Source organism: Muntiacus reevesi, chromosome 1, assembly GCF_963930625.1.
Source record: "Muntiacus reevesi chromosome 1, mMunRee1.1, whole genome shotgun sequence".
Taxonomy (NCBI): Eukaryota; Metazoa; Chordata; class Mammalia; order Artiodactyla; family Cervidae; genus Muntiacus; species Muntiacus reevesi.
In genome coordinates, this window is record NC_089249.1 from 127762726 (window position 1) to 127784264 (window position 21539).

General features: G+C 36.5%; 1 protein-coding gene across 1 annotated transcript in view; it reads left to right on the plus strand.

The window, feature by feature from the left end:
• Positions 1–21539, plus strand: part of PIGK (phosphatidylinositol glycan anchor biosynthesis class K) — a 128949-nt gene that overhangs the window by 79227 nt on the left and 28183 nt on the right. The window contains exon 10 of the mRNA XM_065910773.1: positions 5240–5324. Coding sequence (XP_065766845.1) covers positions 5240–5324 — 85 coding nt within the window. The remainder of the gene's footprint in view (positions 1–5239; positions 5325–21539) is intronic.

The following is a 21539-nucleotide window of genomic DNA, read 5'->3' on the forward strand; positions in this document are numbered from 1 at the left end:
AGGAACTCAAATGTTAAATAAAAGGAATAATGAGTAGCTTTAAGAAAGAGAACTTTACTGTTTTGCAAGAGAAAATTCCAAGTTCCCTTAGAATGGTAGCCGTATATAAACTGGAAATAACACTGATGGTTTTCGTAGTTCCTGAATTTCGCTATAAACATGGACTACTTGCTAGGGCCCCGGCTACTAAAGATAGAAGATATGGGGTCCAGGAAGTGGGGGTGACTTGGCTTAGTTGATAGTATTGGGAAAGCATTAATTCTGAGGAAATCGATGATAGTCTGCAGGGAAGGAGGAGGTGTCCCATGGAGTCTTGTAGTGAAGGGAAAGAAACAAGCAACCGCACACAGGGGTCCAAAGGAAATGAGAGGGGGAAAAGGACAAAGTCCGTTCTCACCACTACCACAAAAAGTACCACTTATTAAAAAATCTCCACTTTGTTGTAGCCACAGAGGAGGGTGTTGTTGAATGGAGAGAAACCTAATAAGCCAACTTAATCTCCTCTCTTCTCCCATCACAAGATAGCTTACTGTATTGCTGCATCTAAAAAAAAAAAAGCAGATAATTTTCAGTAAAAGAGAAGCCAACATCCATACACAGTTACTATAAGAAAGCAGAATACTAAAACAAAGCTTCTAAACATGCTCACCACACAGAGAATGAAGGGAAAAATAAAAAGAAGGAAAAGAAAGGCACAAACAAGGAAAACTAAGATAAAAGTCAAAGTGTTAGTTGCTCAGTTGTGTCCAACTTTTTGCAATCCTATGGACTGTAGCTCTCCAGGTTCCTCTGTCCATGGAATTTTCCAGACAAGAATACTAGAGTGGGTAGCCATTCCCTTCTCCAGGGGATCTTTCCAACCCAGGGATCAAACTGAGGTCTCCCGCATTGCAGGTAGATTCTTACCATCTGAGCCACCAGGGAAACCAAGACACAATACTCAAATATAACTTACATTACACAAGCAATTGCATTATGAAAGAACACTGTGAATCAGACACTTCAAAATTCACAATTGAAATAGACAATGAATAGGAAGATGTATGAAATAGGAGCTGACTGAACTCTGGAAAGGAAACCAACAAAAAAAGACAAAAATCATTTCAGAAATGAAAAGTAAATTACAAGGTTCCCAAGGTAAGATAGATATTGCCAAAAGTTCAGTAAGAGACTAGAATTGAAAAAATTCATGAAAGTGAAATTGAAATAAGATAGATAAAAGGATCAGAGAAAAAGAGAGAAGATCCAATATATTTAGATCAAGAAATTGAACTAGAAAAATAAATGGGAAATGAACAGAAATAATATTTAAAATTATAATAAATCAAACTTTTCTAAAATAAAAGGAAACTTGGATTTCCATATTGAAAGGGCCCTCATGTGCCTCGGAGAATTGATTGATCTAGAACAATTGACTCTTAGCTATATCTTATATATTAGTATTAGACCTTAAAAGAAAAAGACCACCTGAGCCTTCAAGCCAAAAAAAAAATAGTTTTATTTTTTAAATAAATTAAAAGTGAGAGTAATTAAAATAGAAAGAAAATCAGTTTGACATCACACCTTTAGCAACATACACGGCAAGAAAATGATGGACATTTTCAAGAAATTCAAAATGAGTAATTTGTTGTGGGACACTGAATAAGTAAAAAGCTCAAAATCCATAGTGGTACCCAAGATTACTTGGGAATTGCACTTTGAGTGACTTTTTAAAACATGCTGCAGTTATTAAGAAAATTTTCAAGAGTGTTCCCTGATGGTTAGGGCTCAGTGCTCTCACTGCCGGGGTCAGAGGCGTGGTATGATCCCTGGTGGGGGAACTAAGGTCCTGAAAGCTGCACAGCCAGGCAAAAGAAAGAAAAAGAAAATTTTCAAACCTCTCATTGGTTGATGCATACTGACATGTTTAGATGTGATCTGTTGTGATATTTGCAACTTTAAAATGGTTTAGAAAAAATAAAATAAGGAAAAAGAAGTTGATATTTTTTGCAGCATCTACTTGTCATTTTTGAAAATGTTAAAATGAATTGCTAAAATTAGATTTCTAATATTTTTGTATCTTTTATATTGATTGAGAGACATTTTATGAGTAAAATGAATTCCATTTTATATGTCATTACTTTGTATTTTTAGAAGAATTTTTCATATTTCTATTTACTTTTAGAATTACCAGTGATCTCATCTACACTAATTTTTTTCCCCAGCAGATATTTATTGAAACTTCTAGTGCCTTAATCAAGGCAATAGCACCAAACTCTACGGAGTAGTCATTGTATTCTTTCCTACCACAGACATACAGTAAAAAAAAAAGAAAACAACCCACAAATAATCCAGTTTCACTTAGAAATATCCTTAATGAGGTAGGAAAATTTTAAATGAAGTATTTATCTTTTTATTATAGAGTTATAATGTAGTTTTGATACAAATATTTTTTCAGATGTATCAGTTCAGCTCAGTTGCTCAGTCGTGTCTGACTCTGCAACCCCACGGACCACAGGACCCCAAGGGCCTCCCTGTCCATCACCAGCTCCGGAGTTTACCCAAACTCATGTCCTTTGAGTCGGTGATGACATCCAACCATCTCATCCTCTGTCATCCACTTCTCCTCCTGCCTTCAATCTTTCCCAGCATCAGGGTCTTTTCAGATGAATCAGTTCTTCGAATCAGGTGGCCAAAGTATTGGAGTTTCAGCTTCTGTATCAGTCCTTCCAATGAACACCCAGGACTGATCTCCTTCAGGATGGACTGGTTGGATCTCCTTGCAGTCCAAGGGACTCTCAAGAGTCTTCTCCAACACCACAGTTCAAAAGCATCAATTCTTTGGTGCTCATCTTTCTTTATAGTCCAACTCTCACATCCATACATGACCACTGGAAAAACCATAGCCTTGACTAGATGGACGTTTGTTGATAAAGTAATGTCTCTGCTTTTTAATATGCTGTCTAGGTTGGTCATAACTTTCCTTCCAAGGAGTAAGCGTCTTTTAATTTCATGGCTGCAGTCACCATCTGCAGTGGTTTTGGAGCCCCCAAAAATAAAGTCAGTCACTGTTTCCACTGTTTCCCCATCTATTTGCTGTGAAGTAACGGGACTGGATGCCATGATCTTAGTTTTCTGAATGTTGAGCTTTAAGCCAACTTTTTCACTCTCTTCTTTCACTTTCATCAAGTGGCTCTTTAGTTCTTCTTCACTCTCTGCCATAAGGGTGGTGTCATCTGCATATCTGAGGTTATTGATATTTCTCCCAGCAATCTTGATTCCAGCTTGTGCTTCTTCCAGCCCAGCATTTCTCATGATGTACTCTGCATATAAGTTAAATAAGCAGGGTGACAATATACAGCCTTGACGTACTCCTTTTCCTATTTGGAACCAGTCTGTTGTTCCATGTCCAGTTCTAACTGTTGCTTCCTGACCTGCATACAGGTTTCTCAAGAGGCAAGTCAGGTGGTCTGCTATTCCCAGATGTATGATTTGCCAAAATTTTCCTCCATTCTTTGGGTTTTTTACTTTCTTGGTAGTGTATTTTGAAGCACAAGAATTTTAAATTGGTATTATTTAATCTATTTTCCTTTTGTTGCTTGGTATATCTTTTGTATACCTAAAAATATAGGTAGAACTTTAAATGGTGGTACATTGTGAAATGTTTAAAAATAATTTGGGTTATTTTTGGTCAATGAATATTTTATTTTTAGTTGTATACTGTATTAATTTGTGAGGGCTGCCATAACAAAGTACCACAGACTGAGTGACTTAAGCAACAGAAATTTATTTCCTCACAATTCTGGAAGCTGGAAGTCCAAGATCAAGGTGTTGACAGGATTGTTTTCTTATAAAGCCTCTCTTGTTTATTTATAGATGGTTAAATCTTCCCCTGGTATCTTCACGAGGTCTTTGTCTTTATCTGTGTCCACCTCCAGAACTTTTTTCATCTTTTAATACTGGAATTCTACCCATTAAATAGTAATTTCCCCCTCTCCCCTCATTTGCTCCTGGAAACCACCCTTCTATTTTGTGTCTCTATAAAGGAATATTTAAGACAGTCTTTTTCATCAATAGTGAGAGTCTACAAAATTCCTCCAATTAATTATGTTTATGCTAATCTGCAAAGTATATATAGACTTTTACCTATCTAAGAGGTCTTTTAAACTCTTACGTACAAAATTTTGTCCTTATTTGTATATTTGCCTTTTTATTGGGAGAGATTCCAGATTTCTCGTCATCAAATTTCTTACTAGAGATTTATACTAGTCTTGTTTATTTTTCAAGGTAATTCAAGGTTTCAGTTTTTAGATTTAAGTTGATAAGGCAATGTGTACTTTACAGGAATAAAAGGTAATTGAAAGTTTAAATGTATTTCGGTCTTACTATTTTGAAATCTAATGTTTATTTGCTATTTTGTAAATGTTGATACTTTTTTAAGAACCTTTTTTTGTAGTTTTCTTCATTTGGGTATATTTTATTCTTACTCTGCTCTTTACTCTTTTATACCATCAGGTATATGTTGTGTCCATTCTGCATCTCATTGAAATATAAGTTAAAATATTTTCCATATTGAATAACCTCTCAGAGAGTTATTGTTGTCTTTATTTTATTCATATATTCATTCAGCAAACATTTGTTGAGTCTTCATTATATGGTAAACAGTAGCTATACAAAGAAGAATAAACATGGTTTTTGTCTTCAAGGTGGTTAAAAAAATGCACCTAAGTAGATCTAAATAAATTACTATATTTGAAAGAAGAGTAAACAAAAAGGGAGTTTTGGTTGGTCCAAAAAGGAAACAGAATGGAGAAAGTCAGAGTCCTGGGAATACAAGGCCCACTGGCAGGGGACCAGTAGATGGGCATGGCTGAAACTATTGATTTGGATGTAGAGGAAGAGTTGCTGAAGATGAGGCTTGAATAGTTAGAGCCAAATTTTGAAGACACTTTAAAAGCATATGCAGTGAACATGGAGTTCTTAAACATTTTTAAGTCTCAGAGTGAAAAACAGGATGAGACTATTATGTGATGTTAGCTAGTCTTATTAAATAGTAATTTTATGCGATCTGAATGTATATATGGTTGTATCATTTAAAAATTATCCTTAGATTATTTTTCATAGATTATTGACAAATACTGCTTATTTTACAATCTCAGATATATATTTTTAATATAGTTCATATTTTGTATGTTTAAGTATCTGCCATATTTAAAAAAATATACTTTAGCTTTGTGTTTTTTAATTTCTTTTTTTCCAGCTATAAGCAAGACCAGATGGTTGAGGAACTAATGGAACCTCTGAAATACGCTGAACAACTTCCTGTAGCTCAGATAATACACCAGGTTTGCTTTCCATTTTATTCTTTTGAAAGAAACAAGATTTTTAATCTCTGAAAAGTAATTGCTTTTGTTAGGTTTTTCAGAATCAATGTGCTATAGCTGAAAGGCATTCCAGGCTGTCTAGCCCTATTTAGGCTCCACCTCTTACAGTTGGAAATCTCATTCAAAGTGCAATATTAAAAGGCTACTTGCTGTTTAACAGTAGAATTCTTGCTTATATAAAATACAGGGTAGAATCAGAATTATCTTTTGTGCATTACTTAACAACAAGACTTAATTTCAGAGAACTTTCATTTGAACCATTGTATATGGTACTTATTAATGACAAAAAAATTACTGAAAAAAATAACATTTGGTGTAATTTTTTTGAGTAGGTAAAATGAGAAAGAAATCTCTCCTTAATTCTTCTACCCCACCCCATTATCAACTCTTGTAAAGTGTAATTCTAAATGTCATGTGGGTAATTTTTTCATTTCCAATTATAATGACTCTGTCATCCCTTCTACATTACTGTAATCTTAGAGAAGGCAGTGTGGTAAGTTTTAAACTTAGATTTTGTACTATAATTCTGACAGCATACAAAGTTCGCTCTGCTGGGCCAGAATCTAAGAATTTTAAATGTGGTTTGTTGATGAGAGTTATGGCCGATAGACCTACCAGATTTATCAGAGGCTATAGATTATAGGAAATATTAAAAGTCCTTAAAGGTCAGAATTTGTCAGAACTTTTACGAATGTTAATTACTATTATGAGTCTTTCCATATATCTTTGCCAATCAAACAAATTTTTATTTAGCAGATACAGATTGATTATAAGTACCAGGTTGAGCTTATTAAAAGAAAACAGGCTTTTACTTTAAAATGTTGGCTACATGGAGAAGGGAATGGCAACCCACTCCAGTATTCTTGCCTAGAAAATTCCATGGATGGAGGAGCCTAGTGGGCTACAGTCCATGGGGTCGCAACGAGTCAGACACGACTGAGCGACTTTTCACTTTCACTCTCACTTCCTAAATACAGTGGTGGTTCTGATTATTGCACTTAAAACTGGGATGTTGGACTATATTTTCAGTATTCTGTTAAACAGTAAAGTACTGTGTAGATAAAATGATATTAAAAAATATTGTTACCAAGTGTCATCATGTAATATGACTGAAAATCCTAAAAAAAATAAAATGTTGGCTACATAGATCTTTTCATGGAGGTTAAAATTGAATATTAAAATTCTATGAGAAATTACAAAAAGTGGTCTAAAATTTGCCCATAGTCTATCTATGGTTGGTAATCAGGTCCAGTTATATGTCAGGAATTCTCTGGTGTTGTCAGCGCTTAAATGACCTAACAGCCTGCAAATGTCACATTTAAAATTCTGTCTTCATGCCTGACTCTCAGCATAAATGAATTAAACAGCAGAGCAGGCAGCAAGTCAATATGTTCTTAACAGTAAGAGTGAGCAATGAAACAGTTTGTGGTTTGTTCAGAATAGGTAAATAGAATCTGCCCACAACACTTCACCTAGAATAAAATCTAAAACAGGAAACAAGAGTTAACCTTTAAGATGGTTGACCAGATGAAATGTCAGTCATATTTTTATAGCTTGAATGAACCAATAAACTGCTGTTATATACACTGTGTGGATTCAAAGATGAAAAACTTTGACATTGGTCAAAATTTTTATGATGATATTCTTGGCATTATAAGAAGCTATATTAATTTTAACACTGAACTATAAACATTATAATGAAATTTTTATAGTACCTGAATTTATAAAATTTTTATTTTAAGATTCACGATAGGGATTTCTTCTTCTTAATAATGAATAAAATTAATTTTGTTCTCAAGGGGTAATCAGGAAAGATCATTTTTCCTCTTATTTCCCTTTATTGACAATACCATAATTTTGAAACTGTTAACAGTTGTCTGTCGAGTGATCTTTAAGAAACATGTGAGTTATGTTGCTAGGAGTTCACTTATAAGTGAATTATTTGAAAGCCGTTTTCCCCCCTAAGAGAATAGTAATGTATGTAATAATTAGGTGCAGCCAAACCCATAATATCTCAAAATATGTAATATATCTGTATTATAGTGTTATTGAAGTATATATTTAACCTCCACCTATAATAGTGTGTTTTTGTACTGTAAGAACTGTTTTTCTTCTCATCTTGAGTCATGCTTTACCTATGTCTCTTATGGAGTATGTGTCATTCTTATTGAAATAATGTTATTTATTCACATATCTTATCCTCTGTGTGCTCAGTCACTTCAATTGTGTCTGACTCTTTGCAACCCCATGGACTGTAGCCCACAGGCTCGTAATCAGGCACGATTATTGGAGTAGGATGCAGTTTCCTCCTGCAGGGGATCTTCCTGAGCCAGGGACCAAAATCGTGTCTCTCTAGTCTCTTATGTCTCCTGCCTGGGAAGGTGGGTTTTTACCACTAGTGCCACCATATCTTCTGTTTGATCGTCTTTCTGGATATCCTTGATTTCTTGACATTTTTTTTAGCATCTTATCTTGTGCCATTTTTGCATATATCTGAATGGCTGGAGATATGTGTGTGTGTGTGTGTGTGTGTGTGTGTGCGCGCGCGCGCAATGGTATAGTGAGAGCCAGAGCATCTCTTTTTCTTACCACCGAGGCATCAGAAGCCAGAGCACAGTTTAGAAAATGAGAGAGGAGGAGCCAGGCTTAGGGCTTAACATGAAGAGCAATTCAAGGAATAGCAGAGAGTGAGAGAGAGGAATCTATTTCAGTCATTTGAGTAATTAATTTCTTGTTTATTTTACTTAAACTGCATGTTACAATGAGGAGATAGACAGGATTTCAGTATTTCCATTTTGTACTGCCAAATTATTTACCTTTCTTTAGGTGTCCTAGCAAGCATGATTGCACATCTAGGAAATCCAAGACATTCAAGTTATAAGCAGTAGAAGTAAGAAGAGAATCTGGTGAGATTAGTCATGTAAGATGAATAAAACCGGTACTGCTTCGTATTTGCAATAACCACACAAAATGAAAATGGGAAAAATGTTCTTTCACAATGAAAGGAACTATAAAATACCTAGGGAGTACATTTGTCAAGTAAACTATAGAACTTACAGTGTAAGAATCATGGAAGCATACCACATTTCATAAGCAGAAAGTTATACCAAATATTTGATGGGGTAGGGAACTTAATATCATTAAGTATAATTTTCCCAAATTAGGAGTTCTAATTAGAATAGAAGCAAGTTGGTTTTTTTTTTAATGTTAGAAAAAAAAAGGACCACATAGTTCATGTGGAAGAGCAAATATCTAATAATAGACAAAGAAAGTACATAAAAGAAAACACAGCCTCTTGAATCATATAAATATGTATGGACAAAGGAACAGATAAATGGATTAATGGAATACAGTAAAAAGGTGGATTTCAAACATTATTATAATTCACAATAAGAAATACATTTTACATACACTGATGTATGTATGTGTTAAAAATTAGAAGTAGAAGTTTTATGGAACATTTACCCTCATTACATGTGATGCACATTATTTTCTTTTTCTGTTTTTTTTTTTCAGTGTCAAATAAAGCATAACTAAATTAATTTCAAAAGCAAATAGTCCTGACCTGAGGCTTGAAAAAACACTGAATAGAGAATTCAAAGAAAAAAATTTATGAGATTTGATCATTAAATATATGATTAAGATTATATATATTTCAATAGAAAAACAGCTTAATTTGATTTTCATACTATGTAATATAAAATAAATTTTGTATGAAGACTTAAAATAAGATTTTAGAAGAAAGTTTTAGCAACTGCATTTTTAATCTAAAGTAGGAAAGAACTTCTTAATAAACATACACATGCAGGAGATATGTTTGGCTCCATAAAAATTTAATATTTTATATATCAAAAGATACCAGAACATTAAAATACTAATGTTAGAATCAAAATAAGATCTTTGCAAAGAATACAATAGTGAATTGGTTAATATCAAAAATATATGCAGAATTATTGAACGTTTATAAAAGACAAAACAACTCAGTAGGAAAAAAAAGACAAAAGAGATGAAAAGCAGGTCAGAGAAGAACAAATAGAAATGGCTAGTGAGTGAAAAGAAAGCCTAAAACTCATTAAGGAAGTACACATTACAAATTAAGTAAAATTATTGTATGCCTATCAAACTGGCAGAAATTAAAATCACATATTGGAAAACAGTCTGGCAGTTCCTCAAAAGGTTAAATGTAGGTTTACCATTCAGTTCAATTCAGTCGCTTAGTCATGTCCGACTCTTTGCAACCCCATGAACTGCAGCATGCCAGGCCTCCCTGTCCATCACCAACTGCCAGAGCCTACCCAAACCCATGTCCATCGAGTTGGTGATGCCATCCAAACACCTCATTCCCTGGCGTCCCCTTCTCCTCCTGCCCTCAATCTTTCCCAGCATCAGGGTCTTTTCAAATGAGTCAGCCCTTCAGATCAGGTGGCCAAAGTATTGGAGTTTCAGCTTCAACATCAGTCCTTCCAATGAACACTCAGGACTGATCTCCTTTAGGATGGACAGGTGGGATTTCCTTGCAGTCCAAGGGACTCTCAAGAGTCTTCTGCAACAACACAGTTCAAAAGATCAGTTCTTTGGCGCTCATCTTTCTTTATAGTCCAACTCTCACATCCATACATGACTACTGGAAAAACCATAGCCTTGACTAGACAGACCTTTGTTGACAAAGTAATGTCTCTGCTTTTTAATATGCTGTCTAGGTTGGTCATAACTTTCCATCCAAAGAGCAAGCGTCTTTTAATTTCATGGCTGCAGTCACCAACTGCAGTGATTTTGGAGCTCAAAAAAATAAAGTCTTTCACTGTTTCCATTATTTCCCCATCTATTTGTCATGAAGTGATGGGACCAGATGCCATGATCTTAGTTTTCTGAATGTTGAGCTTTAAGCCAACTTTTTCACTCTTTTCTTTCACTTTCATCAAGAGGCTCTTTAGTTCTTCTTCACTTTCTGCCATAAGGGTGGTGTCATCTGCATATCTGAGGTTATTGATATTTCTCCCAGCAATCTTGATTCCAGCTTGTGCTTCCTCCAGCCCAGCGTTTCTCATGATGTACTCTGCATGTAAGTTAAATAAGCAGGGTGACAATATACAGCCTTGATGTACTCCTTTTCCTATTCGAAACCAGTTTGTTGTTCCATGTCCAGTTCTAACTGTTGCTTCCTGACCTGCATACAGGTTTCTCAATAGGCAGGTCAGGTGGTCTGGTATTCCCATCTCTTTCAGAATTTTCCAGTTTATTGTGATCCACACAGTGAAATGCTTTGGCATAGTCAATAAAGCAGAAATAGATGTTTTTCTGGAACGCTTTTGCTTTTTCGATGATCCAGCAGATATTGGCAATTTGATCTCTGGTTCCTCTGCCTTTTCTAAAACCAGCTTGAACATCTGGAAGTTCACAGTTTATGTATTGCTGGAGCCTGGCTTGGAGAATTTTGAGCATTACTTTACTAGCGTGCGAGATGAGTGCAGTTGTGGGGTAGTTTGAGCATTCTTTGGCATTGCCTTTCTTTGGGACTGGAATGAAAACTGACCTTTTCCAGTCCTGTGGCCACTGTGGAATTTTCCAAATTTGCTGACATATTGAGTGCAGCACTTTCACAGCATCATCTTTCAGGATTTGAAATAGCTCAACTGGAATACCATCACCTCCACTGGCTTTGTTTGTAGTGATATTTCCTAAGGCCCACTTGACTTCACATTCCAGGATGTCTGGCTCTAGGTGAGTGTGATCACACCATTGTGATTAAGTGGGTCGTGAAGATCTTTCTTGTACAGTTCTTTTGTGTATTCTTGCCGCCTCTTCTTAATGTCTTCTGCTTCTGTTAGGTCCATACCATTTCTCGCCCTTATTGAGCCCATCTTTGCATGAAACGTCCCTTGGTATCTCTAATTTTCTTGAAGAGATCTCTAGTCTTTCCTATTCTATTGTTTTCCTTCATTTCTTTGCATTGATTGCTAAGGAAGGCTTTCTTATCTCTTCTTGCTATTCTTTGGAACTCTGCCTTCAAATGGGTATATTTTTCCTTTTCTGCTTTGCTTTTTGCTTCTCTTCTTTTCACAGCTGTTTGTAAGGCATCCTCAGACAGCCATTTTGCTTTTTTGCATTTCTTTTTCTTGGGGATGGTCTTGATTCCAGTTTCCTGTACAGTGTCACGAACCTCCATCCATAGTTTATCAGGCACTCTGTCTGTCAGATCTAGTCCCTTAAATCTATTTCTCACTTCCACTGTATAGTCATAAGGGATTTGATTTAGGTCATACCTAAATCTAGTGGATTTCCCCACTTTCTTCAGTTTAAGTCTGAATTTCGCAATAAGGAGTTCATGACCTGAGCCACAGTCAGCTTCCAGTCTTGTCTTTGCTGACTGTATAGAGTGTAGAGCTTCTCCATCTTTGGCTGCAAAGAATATAATCAATCTGATTTTGGTGTTGACCATCTGGTGATGTTCCTATTTAGAATCTTCTCTTGTGTTGTTGGAAGAGGATATTTGCTATGACCAGTGCGTTCTCTTGGCAGAACTGATGACCCGATGATTCCAGCCTACATATGTACAAACATGCATCCACACAAAAACCTGTACATGAATGATCATAGCAATATTATTTATAATAGCCAATAATTGGAAGCATCACAGTGTTGATCAACTAATGGACAAATAAAATATATCCATACAATGGGGCGTTATTCAGTGATTAAAAGGGAATGAAGTACTGATACTTGTACTACATGGGTGATCCTTGAAAACTGTGTTAAGTAAAAGTCTATCATAAAAGACCACATGTTGTATGGTTCTGTTTGTGTGAAATGCCTAGAATAGGCAGATCAGTTGTGGGTTGTCTAGAACTGGGATGAGGTGGGGGAATGAGGAATGACTTCTAAATGGGTGTAGGGATTCTTTGTTTTTTTAAAATGGTAAAAATGTTCTAAACTTGATGGTAAGCATTCCATTTGTTGTTGTTCAGTTGCTAAGTTATGTCCAATTCTTTGCGACCCCATGGACTGCAGCACACCAGGCTTCGCTGTCCTTTGCCATCTCCCAGAGTTTGCTCAAATGTACATCCATTAAGCTGATGATGCCATCCAACCGTCTCATCCTCTGTCATCCCCTTCTCCTCTTGCCCTTAATCTTTCCCAGCATCAGGGTCTATTCCAATGAGTCAGCTCTTTGTATCAGGTGGCCAAAGTATTGGAGCTTCAGCTTCATCCTTCTGATGAATGTTCAGGGCTGATTTCCTTTAGGATTGACTCATTTGATCTCATTGCAGTCCAAGGGACTCTCAAGAGTCTTCTCCAGCACCACAGTTCAAAAGTTCGGCACTCAGCCTTCCTTATGGTTCGGCTCTCATGTCCGTGTGTGACTACGGAAAAACCATAGCTTTGACTATACAGACCTTTGTCAGCAAAGAGATGTGTCTACTTTTTAATACACTGTCTAGGTTTGTCATAGCTTTTCTTCCAAGGAGCAAGTGTCTTTTAATTTCATGGATGCAGTCACCGTCTTCACAAATTTTGGAGCACAAGAAGATAAAATCTGCCACTGTTGCCATTGTTTCCCCATCTATTTGCCGTGAAGTGATGGAACCAAGTGCCATGATCTTAGTTTTTTGAATGTGGAGTTTTAAGCCAGCTTTTTCACTCTCTTCTTTTCACCTTCATCAAGAGGTTCTTTAGTTCCTCTTTGCTTTCTGCCATTAGAGTGGTATCATCTATATATCTGAGGTTGTTATTTCTCCCAGCAATCTTGGTTCCATCTTGTGATTTATCCAGCTTGGCATTTCACATGATGTACTCTGCATGTAAGTTAAATAAGCAGGGTGACAATACACAGCCTTGACGTACTCCTTTCCCGATTTTGAACCAGCCTGTTGTTCCATGTCCAGTTCTATTGCTTCTTGACCTGCATGCAGGTTTCTCAGGAGGCCAGTAAGGTGGTCTGGTATTCCCATCTCTTTCAGAATTTTTCACAGTTTGTTGTGATCTGCACAGTCAAAGCTTTAGCCTAGCCAGTGAAGCAGAAGTAGATGTTTTTCTGGAATTCTCTTTCTTTTTCTATGATCCAACAAGTGTTGGCAATTTGCCTCTGGTTCCTTTGCCTTTTCTAAATACAGCTTGTACATCTGGAAGTTTTTGGTTCATGAACTGTTGAAGCCTAGCTGGAAGGATTTTGAGCATTACCTTGCTTGCATGTGAAATGAGCACAGTTGTATGGTAGTTTAAACATTCTTTGGCATTGCAGAGCTCTGTGAATATACCAAATCATTGCATCTCAGTGCAGTGATATTTGCAGCAATCTTTCTTATGGCCACAACAAGTTGGAAATGATGTGAATGCCCCTCAGCATTGTTGCTTTATAGTGTGGATGGTTATCATAAGCCACAGTCAGTAGAGCAAATACATGTTTTTTATATTTTCTTATAGTTGGATTTTTTTTTTTCAATCAACTAACCTCTTATTCCTCCTCTTCTTTCAGCCTAATGGTAGAAAATTTAGTCACCCACACCTAGAGTTTTCTTTGTTTTCCACTCCTTCCTGGTATGATGGAATCACAGCTTACGTAGTAGTGGGTAGTGACATGGCTTCATGGTACTGGGAGATTCAAGGTGTTCCTTTCTTGAGATATACTGTTACATTTTATACGTTTGGATTGGTATCTGTCTTTTCTGATAGCCGCCGAGTCAGCTGTGTGCACAGTACATCTGTTAATTCTTTGCATATTGTCTTTCCACGTGGTTGTATAGCTCTGGCAGTGTTAGAGGAAGAGAACAGAGTAGATGATGAGAAAGACCAGCTCCTCATTTGTTATCATTCCTTCCTATTCCTTTCCTCTGTTCTCTATACTCTTTTGACTTCCTCACTTCTTTTTGCCCCTTTCCCCCATTTTCCTCTATTTCATTCTTGTAAGCTGAAGTTATTTTAATTCTTCTCAAATTTTGTTGAGTGTTGTTAGTATTTTCATTGGAAATTAAATTGAGTGTGGTGTCTGATACATAGTAGACACTGGACATAGACACTGGATAAGTATGCTGACCTTTGTTGAATTTAGGAGTCTTTGACATGCTGACTAAGAAGAAAAGTGAAGAGTTTTCTAAAGGTCACAAAAAGAGTTTACTGCAGACTATTTATGACACTTGGGTTCCTTTCATGACCAACAGTGGTAGTATTTATTTAATGTTTCTGAGTAGGTAGAGGCAAATTGTAGGTTTCATTATATTAACAATTCGGACAATCTAGTGGTCTTGCAACAACAGGAAGAAAACCATAAATTGCATAGGATAATGTAAATTGCAAATACTGATGAAAGGAGCATTATTTTATGTGAAAATACAACTAATCCTCTTAAAGATTTATAAAGTTAGGACATAAAATATTATGAAAAATAGAAAAACATATACAAAAGAAAGTGGTTTGGTTAACCTTGCATGCTTACCTTGATAATTTTTCTTTTAAGGAAGTTATTTTTTCTTTTAATCTGTTTGCTAGGAAGGCAGGTACAGAACTATCTCGCTGAGATACGTATGGAGAGATGTGGTTGATTTTCCCATATAAGTAATTTTACATTTATTTCAGAGATGTTAATTTTAAAATCAAACCACTTTAAAAAAATAGCTTAAATTTACTATTAAGATTTGAAATATGTGACTATACTATGGTGCTTTTGTGGAAAGTTGATATTTTTTGTTCTTTGTGAAAAGAATTACATACAGATGGGTTAGAAAATGTTTTTCTTTCTTTTCTAATTGGTAGGTTTGTGTTACTTTAATTTGTAAACATAAAAAATCAATTAGCACCATGTAGAGTTTATTGAATTATAAAATAGTGACAACTAGGGATAAAAAAAAAACAGACACAGTTTTTGAAAAAGAAATGAATATGTTGTTAAAAGTAGTATAAGCTGGAGTCAAGATTGCCAGAAGAAATATTAATGGCCTCAGATATGCAGATGACACCAGCATTATGGCAGAAAGCATAGAGGAACTAAAGAGCCTCTTGATGAAAGTGAAAGAGGAGAGTGAAAAATCTAGCTTAAAACTCAGTGTTCAAAAAACTAAGATCATGGCATCCAGTTCTATCACTTCATGGCAAATAGATGGGGAAACAATGGAAACAGTGAAAGTTTTATTTTCTTGGGCTCCAAAATCACTGCAGATGGTGACTGCAGCCATGAAATTAAAAGACGCTTGCTCCTTGGAAGGAAAGCTGTGACCAACCTAGACAGCATATTAGAAAGCAGAGACATTACTTTATCAACAAAGGTCTGTCTAGTCAAAGCTATGGTAAGGTCTGTCTAGTCAAAGCTATGGTTTTTCTGTAATCATGTATGAATGTGAGAGTTGGATAAAGAAAGCGGAGCGCCGAAGAATTGCTGCTTTTGAACTGTGGTGTTGGAGAAGAAGACTCTCGAGAGTCCCTTGGACAACAAGGAGATCAAGCTAGTCAATCCTAAAAGAAACCAGTCCTGGATATTCATTGGAAGGACATGCTGAAGCTGAAGCTCCAATACTTTGGCCACCTGATGCAAAGAACAGACTCATTTGAAAAGACCCTGATGCCAGGAAAGATTGAAGGCAGGAGGAGAAGGGGATGACAGAGGATGAGATGGTTGGATGGCATCACTGACTTGATGGACGTGAGTTTGTGCAAACTCCAGGAGTTGGTAATGGACAGGGAAGCTTGGCATGTTGCAGTCCATGGGGTCGCAAAGAGTTGGACATGACTGAATGACTGAATTGAACTGAACTAGGAGTAGTATAGACTTCCCTGGTGGCTCAGACGGTAAAGCATCTCCCTACAATGCGGGAGACCTGGGTTCAGTCCCTGGGTTGGGAAGATCTCCTGGAGAAGGAAATGGCAGTTCACTCCAGTATTCTTGCATGGAAAATCCCATGGATGGAGTAGCCTGATATAGGCTATAGTCCATGGCGTCACAAAGAGCCAAACACGACTGAGTGACTTTACTTTTACTTTCAGGAGTGGTAGATCAGTCTCAAACAAAATTGTTATTGATCTTTCTTTTTAAAAAAAAGTGGTATATTTTAGAAATGTACTGGAAAAATGAAATTCATCAGTAATGAATGTATAATTTACCATAACACTTTTTCTTTAGTGTCATCTAGTTAGATATGTGTTTTATTTCTTGATATTTTGTGTCAAGAATCATTTTTAGTTAGCTCTGCCAGATATTAAAATATTTAGACTTGTGCTATTTAGATATACAAAGTGGTGCTGATACAAAAATGTAGGTAAGTCCTAAGTGCAGAATAGATCTGAGCAGAGTAGATAGTATAAGTCACTTAGCTAGGCTAGAAACCCTACTGTGTATTTGGACTATATAAATGATAAAGATGACACCACAAATCAGTGAGAAAATAAAGGATTATTCAGTAAATGATGCTGGGACAGTTAAGCCTTTGGGAGGGGCAGCAGAGACTAGATTCTTGATTTATAAGTGTGGAAAAAGTAGATGCTAATTGGATTATAGATCACTGCTAATAATGGGACCTGTCAAAACTACATATTGGTAAATATTTGTTGGTAAGGAATTTCTAAGTGTGAAAATCATGGCAAAAGCTTTAAGGAAAATCAATATATTTGACTTTGTAAAACTGTAAAATTTATGTACATCAAAACAAAAAGGCAAATATCAAAGTGCAAAACTATTTTCCTCACAGAATTGACATCTTTATATATAAAGAGCTTTTACAAAGAGATAACAATCCTAACACTCCAAAGGAAGAGGAGCAAAGAAATTCATACGGACAGGTCTCAAAAGTTGAAATAAAAATAAGCTGATAGAAACATTAATATTCATTAATGATGTAAGAATTACTCATTTCAACCTTAAAAATTAAAAAAAAAATTCCCATTTAAAAGTATCTGTTACATTAGCAAAAATATGAAAAGTAGTAATACTCAATAAAAACAAAGCACAGAAACTATTGGAGAGGAGTGTAAATTGGTAGGGACAGTGTGGTAATTTTTACCAAAATTTATAAATTATGTTTGTGAGCTATTTAAACATGGCTGATGGAACACATGTCTATTTTCCTTCCTGAAAAACCCTACTAAAATGACAGTAAAGATATAAAAATATATAAATACCATAAAACAAAGGAAATGGAGGAGTAGAAAATAGCAGATGAGAGGCACCAAAATTGGAAGAAGAAAAGAAGAAAATCAGTTGAATAAATGGTGATCAGCTTGGTGGAGCGGACAAGCTATACCGTAACTTCCATCATGAGGGAGATCTCTGAGAACAAGCCATTTGTATTGTAGAACCTGGGAAAGCAGACACCAGACACCTCAAAGGTTGTGTGCAAAGAGGAACTCCCGCTGCCCTTCTGTTTAGTTCACAAAACACTGGTGTCAGGCTTATATTCTATCAGGCAGAAGGCTGCAGAATTCCTCCCTGAAGATACTAGCCTAATAGAAAAAAATGGTGTATTGTGACATTTGCAGGACTCCAGTTTAATAGCCCAGGCCCAGTCTGTTCACCTCATTGGTAAGCCCTGTGGTTGGTAAGTGGTGTTAATGCATAAAGTCTTATGATCAGTGTTTTATTTCCTCACTCTTGAGATACAACCAAGGATCATTAAACTTTTGGAGAATTCTTTATTATGGAAGACAAAGCTCAAAATAAGCAAATGGAAAAAGGGAACTTAGCAAATATAGACAAAGCCAGGAATAGGAGAAAACAGTAATAACAGCAACCACTACTACCAGCACCATTTCAGAAAGCAATGAGAAGGTATTTTATTTAGGAAGCAGGGTACTATACACAAAAAGGAATATGCAGAAAATAAGGAAGATCTCTTAGAAATTAAAACTATGCGACTAGAAATAAAAATTTCGCTAGAAAATTTTGAACGCATAGTTGAGGAATCTCTTAAAAGATGGAACAAAAAGAGAAGGCAAATCAGAGATAAAGGATAAGAAAATTCGAGAAATACACTGTAGACAATTCCATATGAGTCTCACATTTCTGTATATCTTACAAGCAGAAGCACTGACAGGCTTTTTAAAAACTATTTATTTTTGTTTATTTGTTTCTGGCTGTGCCGGGTCTTCCTTGCTGCACATGGGCTTTCTCTAGTTGCAGCGAGTGGGGTAAAACTACTCTTTGTTGTGGTGCACAGGCTTTTCATTATGCTGGCTTCTCTTGTGGAGCACAGTAGTAGTTGTGGTGCGTGGGCTCAGTAGTTGCAGCTCGTGGGCTCTAGAGCAAGGGCTCGGGTTGTGGTGTGTGGGCTTAATTGCTCCATGGCTTGCAGAATCTTCCCAGACCAGGGATTGAACCTGTGTTCCTGTTCCTGCATTGGCAGGTGGATTCATAAGTGCTAGACCACCAGGGAAGTCCCACACTGACAAGCTTTTACTCTGGATTATTTTGGCAGAGATGTTTGTGCACAGTATTGGAAGACAGAGATAGTGACTCCTTTAGATTTGTTTGCTATCTCAAAGATAGTGTCTCTTTCCCTGGCACAGATTGGACAGATTCGTTGCAGCTTGTTATAAAAGACTTGGGATTTCCTAGGTTGGGGATTCGTTGTCTGTTACATAAACCTACTGTGTGCATAGTAATTACCAAGGTCTGCCACTGCATTGTCCCCATGGGACTTGGGGACAAAAAGAACTGGCACACATGTGAAGCTCATGTAGCTTATGAGTAATAAAGTACTTTGTCTCTGATTTAGGAGTCCCATGTCTTCTGCCAGTAACCATGAAACTGTTCTAGGCCAGCTTGTTATCTTGGAAGCAGGGTAAAATTTCAGAACCTTCACAGTGAGGTCCAACATATGACTAATGAAAAGTATTGGAAAAAGAAGACAGAAAGAAAAAGGGGAAGCTGTATTAAAGAAATAATGCAAGAATATGTTTCCAGAACTCAGTGGTTTGCTAAGAAACAAATAGACCCCATCCAAGGAACATCAGTTTGAAATTTTAGAACAATAAAAAATAAAAAGAAGGCCCTAAAAACTTCCAGAATGAAAAAAAAGAAAGAGGCCCGGATCAAAATAATAAACACCTTTTGACCATAATCAGAAGAATTAGAGGAAGGAAAATTGGAAATGAAGTAGTAATGTCACCATTATTTTTTTGTTATAAAGCTCATGTTGCTCGTTAGTTTCTAAAACAATGTTCAGGCAGTGCTTTACTGCTACTTCTGCTGCTGCTGCTAAGTTGCTTCAGTCATGTCCGACTCTGTGCGACCCCATAGACGGCAGCCCACCAGGCTCCCACGTCCCTGGGATTCTCCAGGCAAGAACACTGGAGTGGGGTGCCATTTCCTTCCCCAGTGCATGAAAGTGAAAAGTGAAAGTGAAGTCTCTCAGTCATGTCCGACTCTTAGCGACCCCATGGACTGCAGCCTACCAGGCTCCTCCATCCATGGGATTTTCCAGGCAAGAGTACTGGAGTGGGGTGCCATTGCCTTCTCCGAGTCTTTACTAGATATAAAAATTTACTAAAGATAAAAATTAAATGAACAAAAGCCAATGAAACCATGTTATTACTTTGAAGAGATAGACAAATTTGGTAACACAGACTAAGATAATAAAAGAAAAAAGTTATCAAAATCAAGAATGAAGAGGGGGCATCACTAGAACCCCTTTAGAAATCAAAAGAATGATAAGTAAAGGTTATAAAGCCCTTTTTCAACAAATTTTAGACAACTTAGATGAAATGGACAAATTCCTAGAAAAATTCAAATATTAAAACTGGTCCAAAAATAAGTAGAAAAGCTAAATAGATTTTCAAGTTAGGCAGTTGAATTCATAAATTAAAATTTTACCACAAAGAAAAGTATGGACTCTGATGGCATGGCTGGTGAATTCTGTCAGACATTTAAGTAAAAAATGCTATACAGTCTCAGAAAATTGAGGAGTAGAAAACACTTCCTAACTTATTTTATGAGGTTAGTGTTGCTGTTGTTCAGTTGCTAAATCATATCCAACTCTTTGTGACTCATGGACTGCAACACGGCAGGCCTCCCTGTACTTAATCATCTCCCAGAGTTTGCTCAAATTCATGTCCCCTGAGTTGGTGACACTGTTTAACCATTTCATCCTCTGCTCTTCTCTTATCCTGGTGCCTTCTATCTTTCCCAGCATCAGGGTTTTTTCCATTAAGTCAGCTCTTCGAATCAGGTCAGTCCAAAGGACTCTCAAGGGTCCAGCACCACAATTCGAAAGCATCAATGAGGTTAGTGTACCCCGATACCAAATACATCACAAGGGAAGAAAATCACAGATCAGTGTCTCTCATGAAGGTAGACACAAAACCGTAACAATGTTGGCACAGGAACAAGAGACAGCTTGTAAACAATCAAATATCTAGTCTGTGGCAAAGCAAAGGTTTGAACCTGGACATGGTAGCACTGCAGGCTTTCCTCGCGGTGAGTTCACTGTGCTGTGAAAGTGGCAGTGATATGGTGTGAACTCCGTAAGTACGAACTGAATTTTAAACCTCCAGTGAGTCTGTTCTTGGTCCTGATGATTATTGTCCTCACTTGTGAAATTAAATTTATCTTACTGTCTCAGCTTGTTCCTCTATTAAACAAGCATAAATATGCATGATTTAAACATCTTGATTAGACATCTTTTAGTAGATACTTTCCTGGAATTTAAGATATGTGAGAGATTCATTCTGGGAATCAACATCATGAAACAATTTTATCTTTATTAATTTAAGACCCTTTACTAAGGCAAAGGCTATGTGTAAACAAAGGCACAAACCTGTGTGTTCTTTAAAAAACTTTAACTTCTTCATATTTTGTCGTGACAGAGATATATTATCCACTGTTTTCCCCACTGTGTTCTCATTCATATTGCAGGCTTTCCCTGGATCCCACTGTTTCAGTTATAAGACTTCTTATAAATCCTTTAATATTTTAATAAGATTAGTAGATTGCAAAATCTATATTTTTTAATGTATCTCTGTAGGGTACATAATGATGATATAGTGTAACCCATTTTCTTTCATTTAGACAGGCTACCCAAAAGATTACTATAGAGCTATATATATATCCATTGAAGATTCAGTTTACTGGGAAGAAGTACTGGAGTGTGTCCTGATAGGCCTTGGCTTATAACATGGAAGGCTGTTTTGCAAAATTTTGTTTCATCTATGCTTTGTTGTTCCTTTTAAATCCTGGAGATAATTTTTTTTCTAGTACAA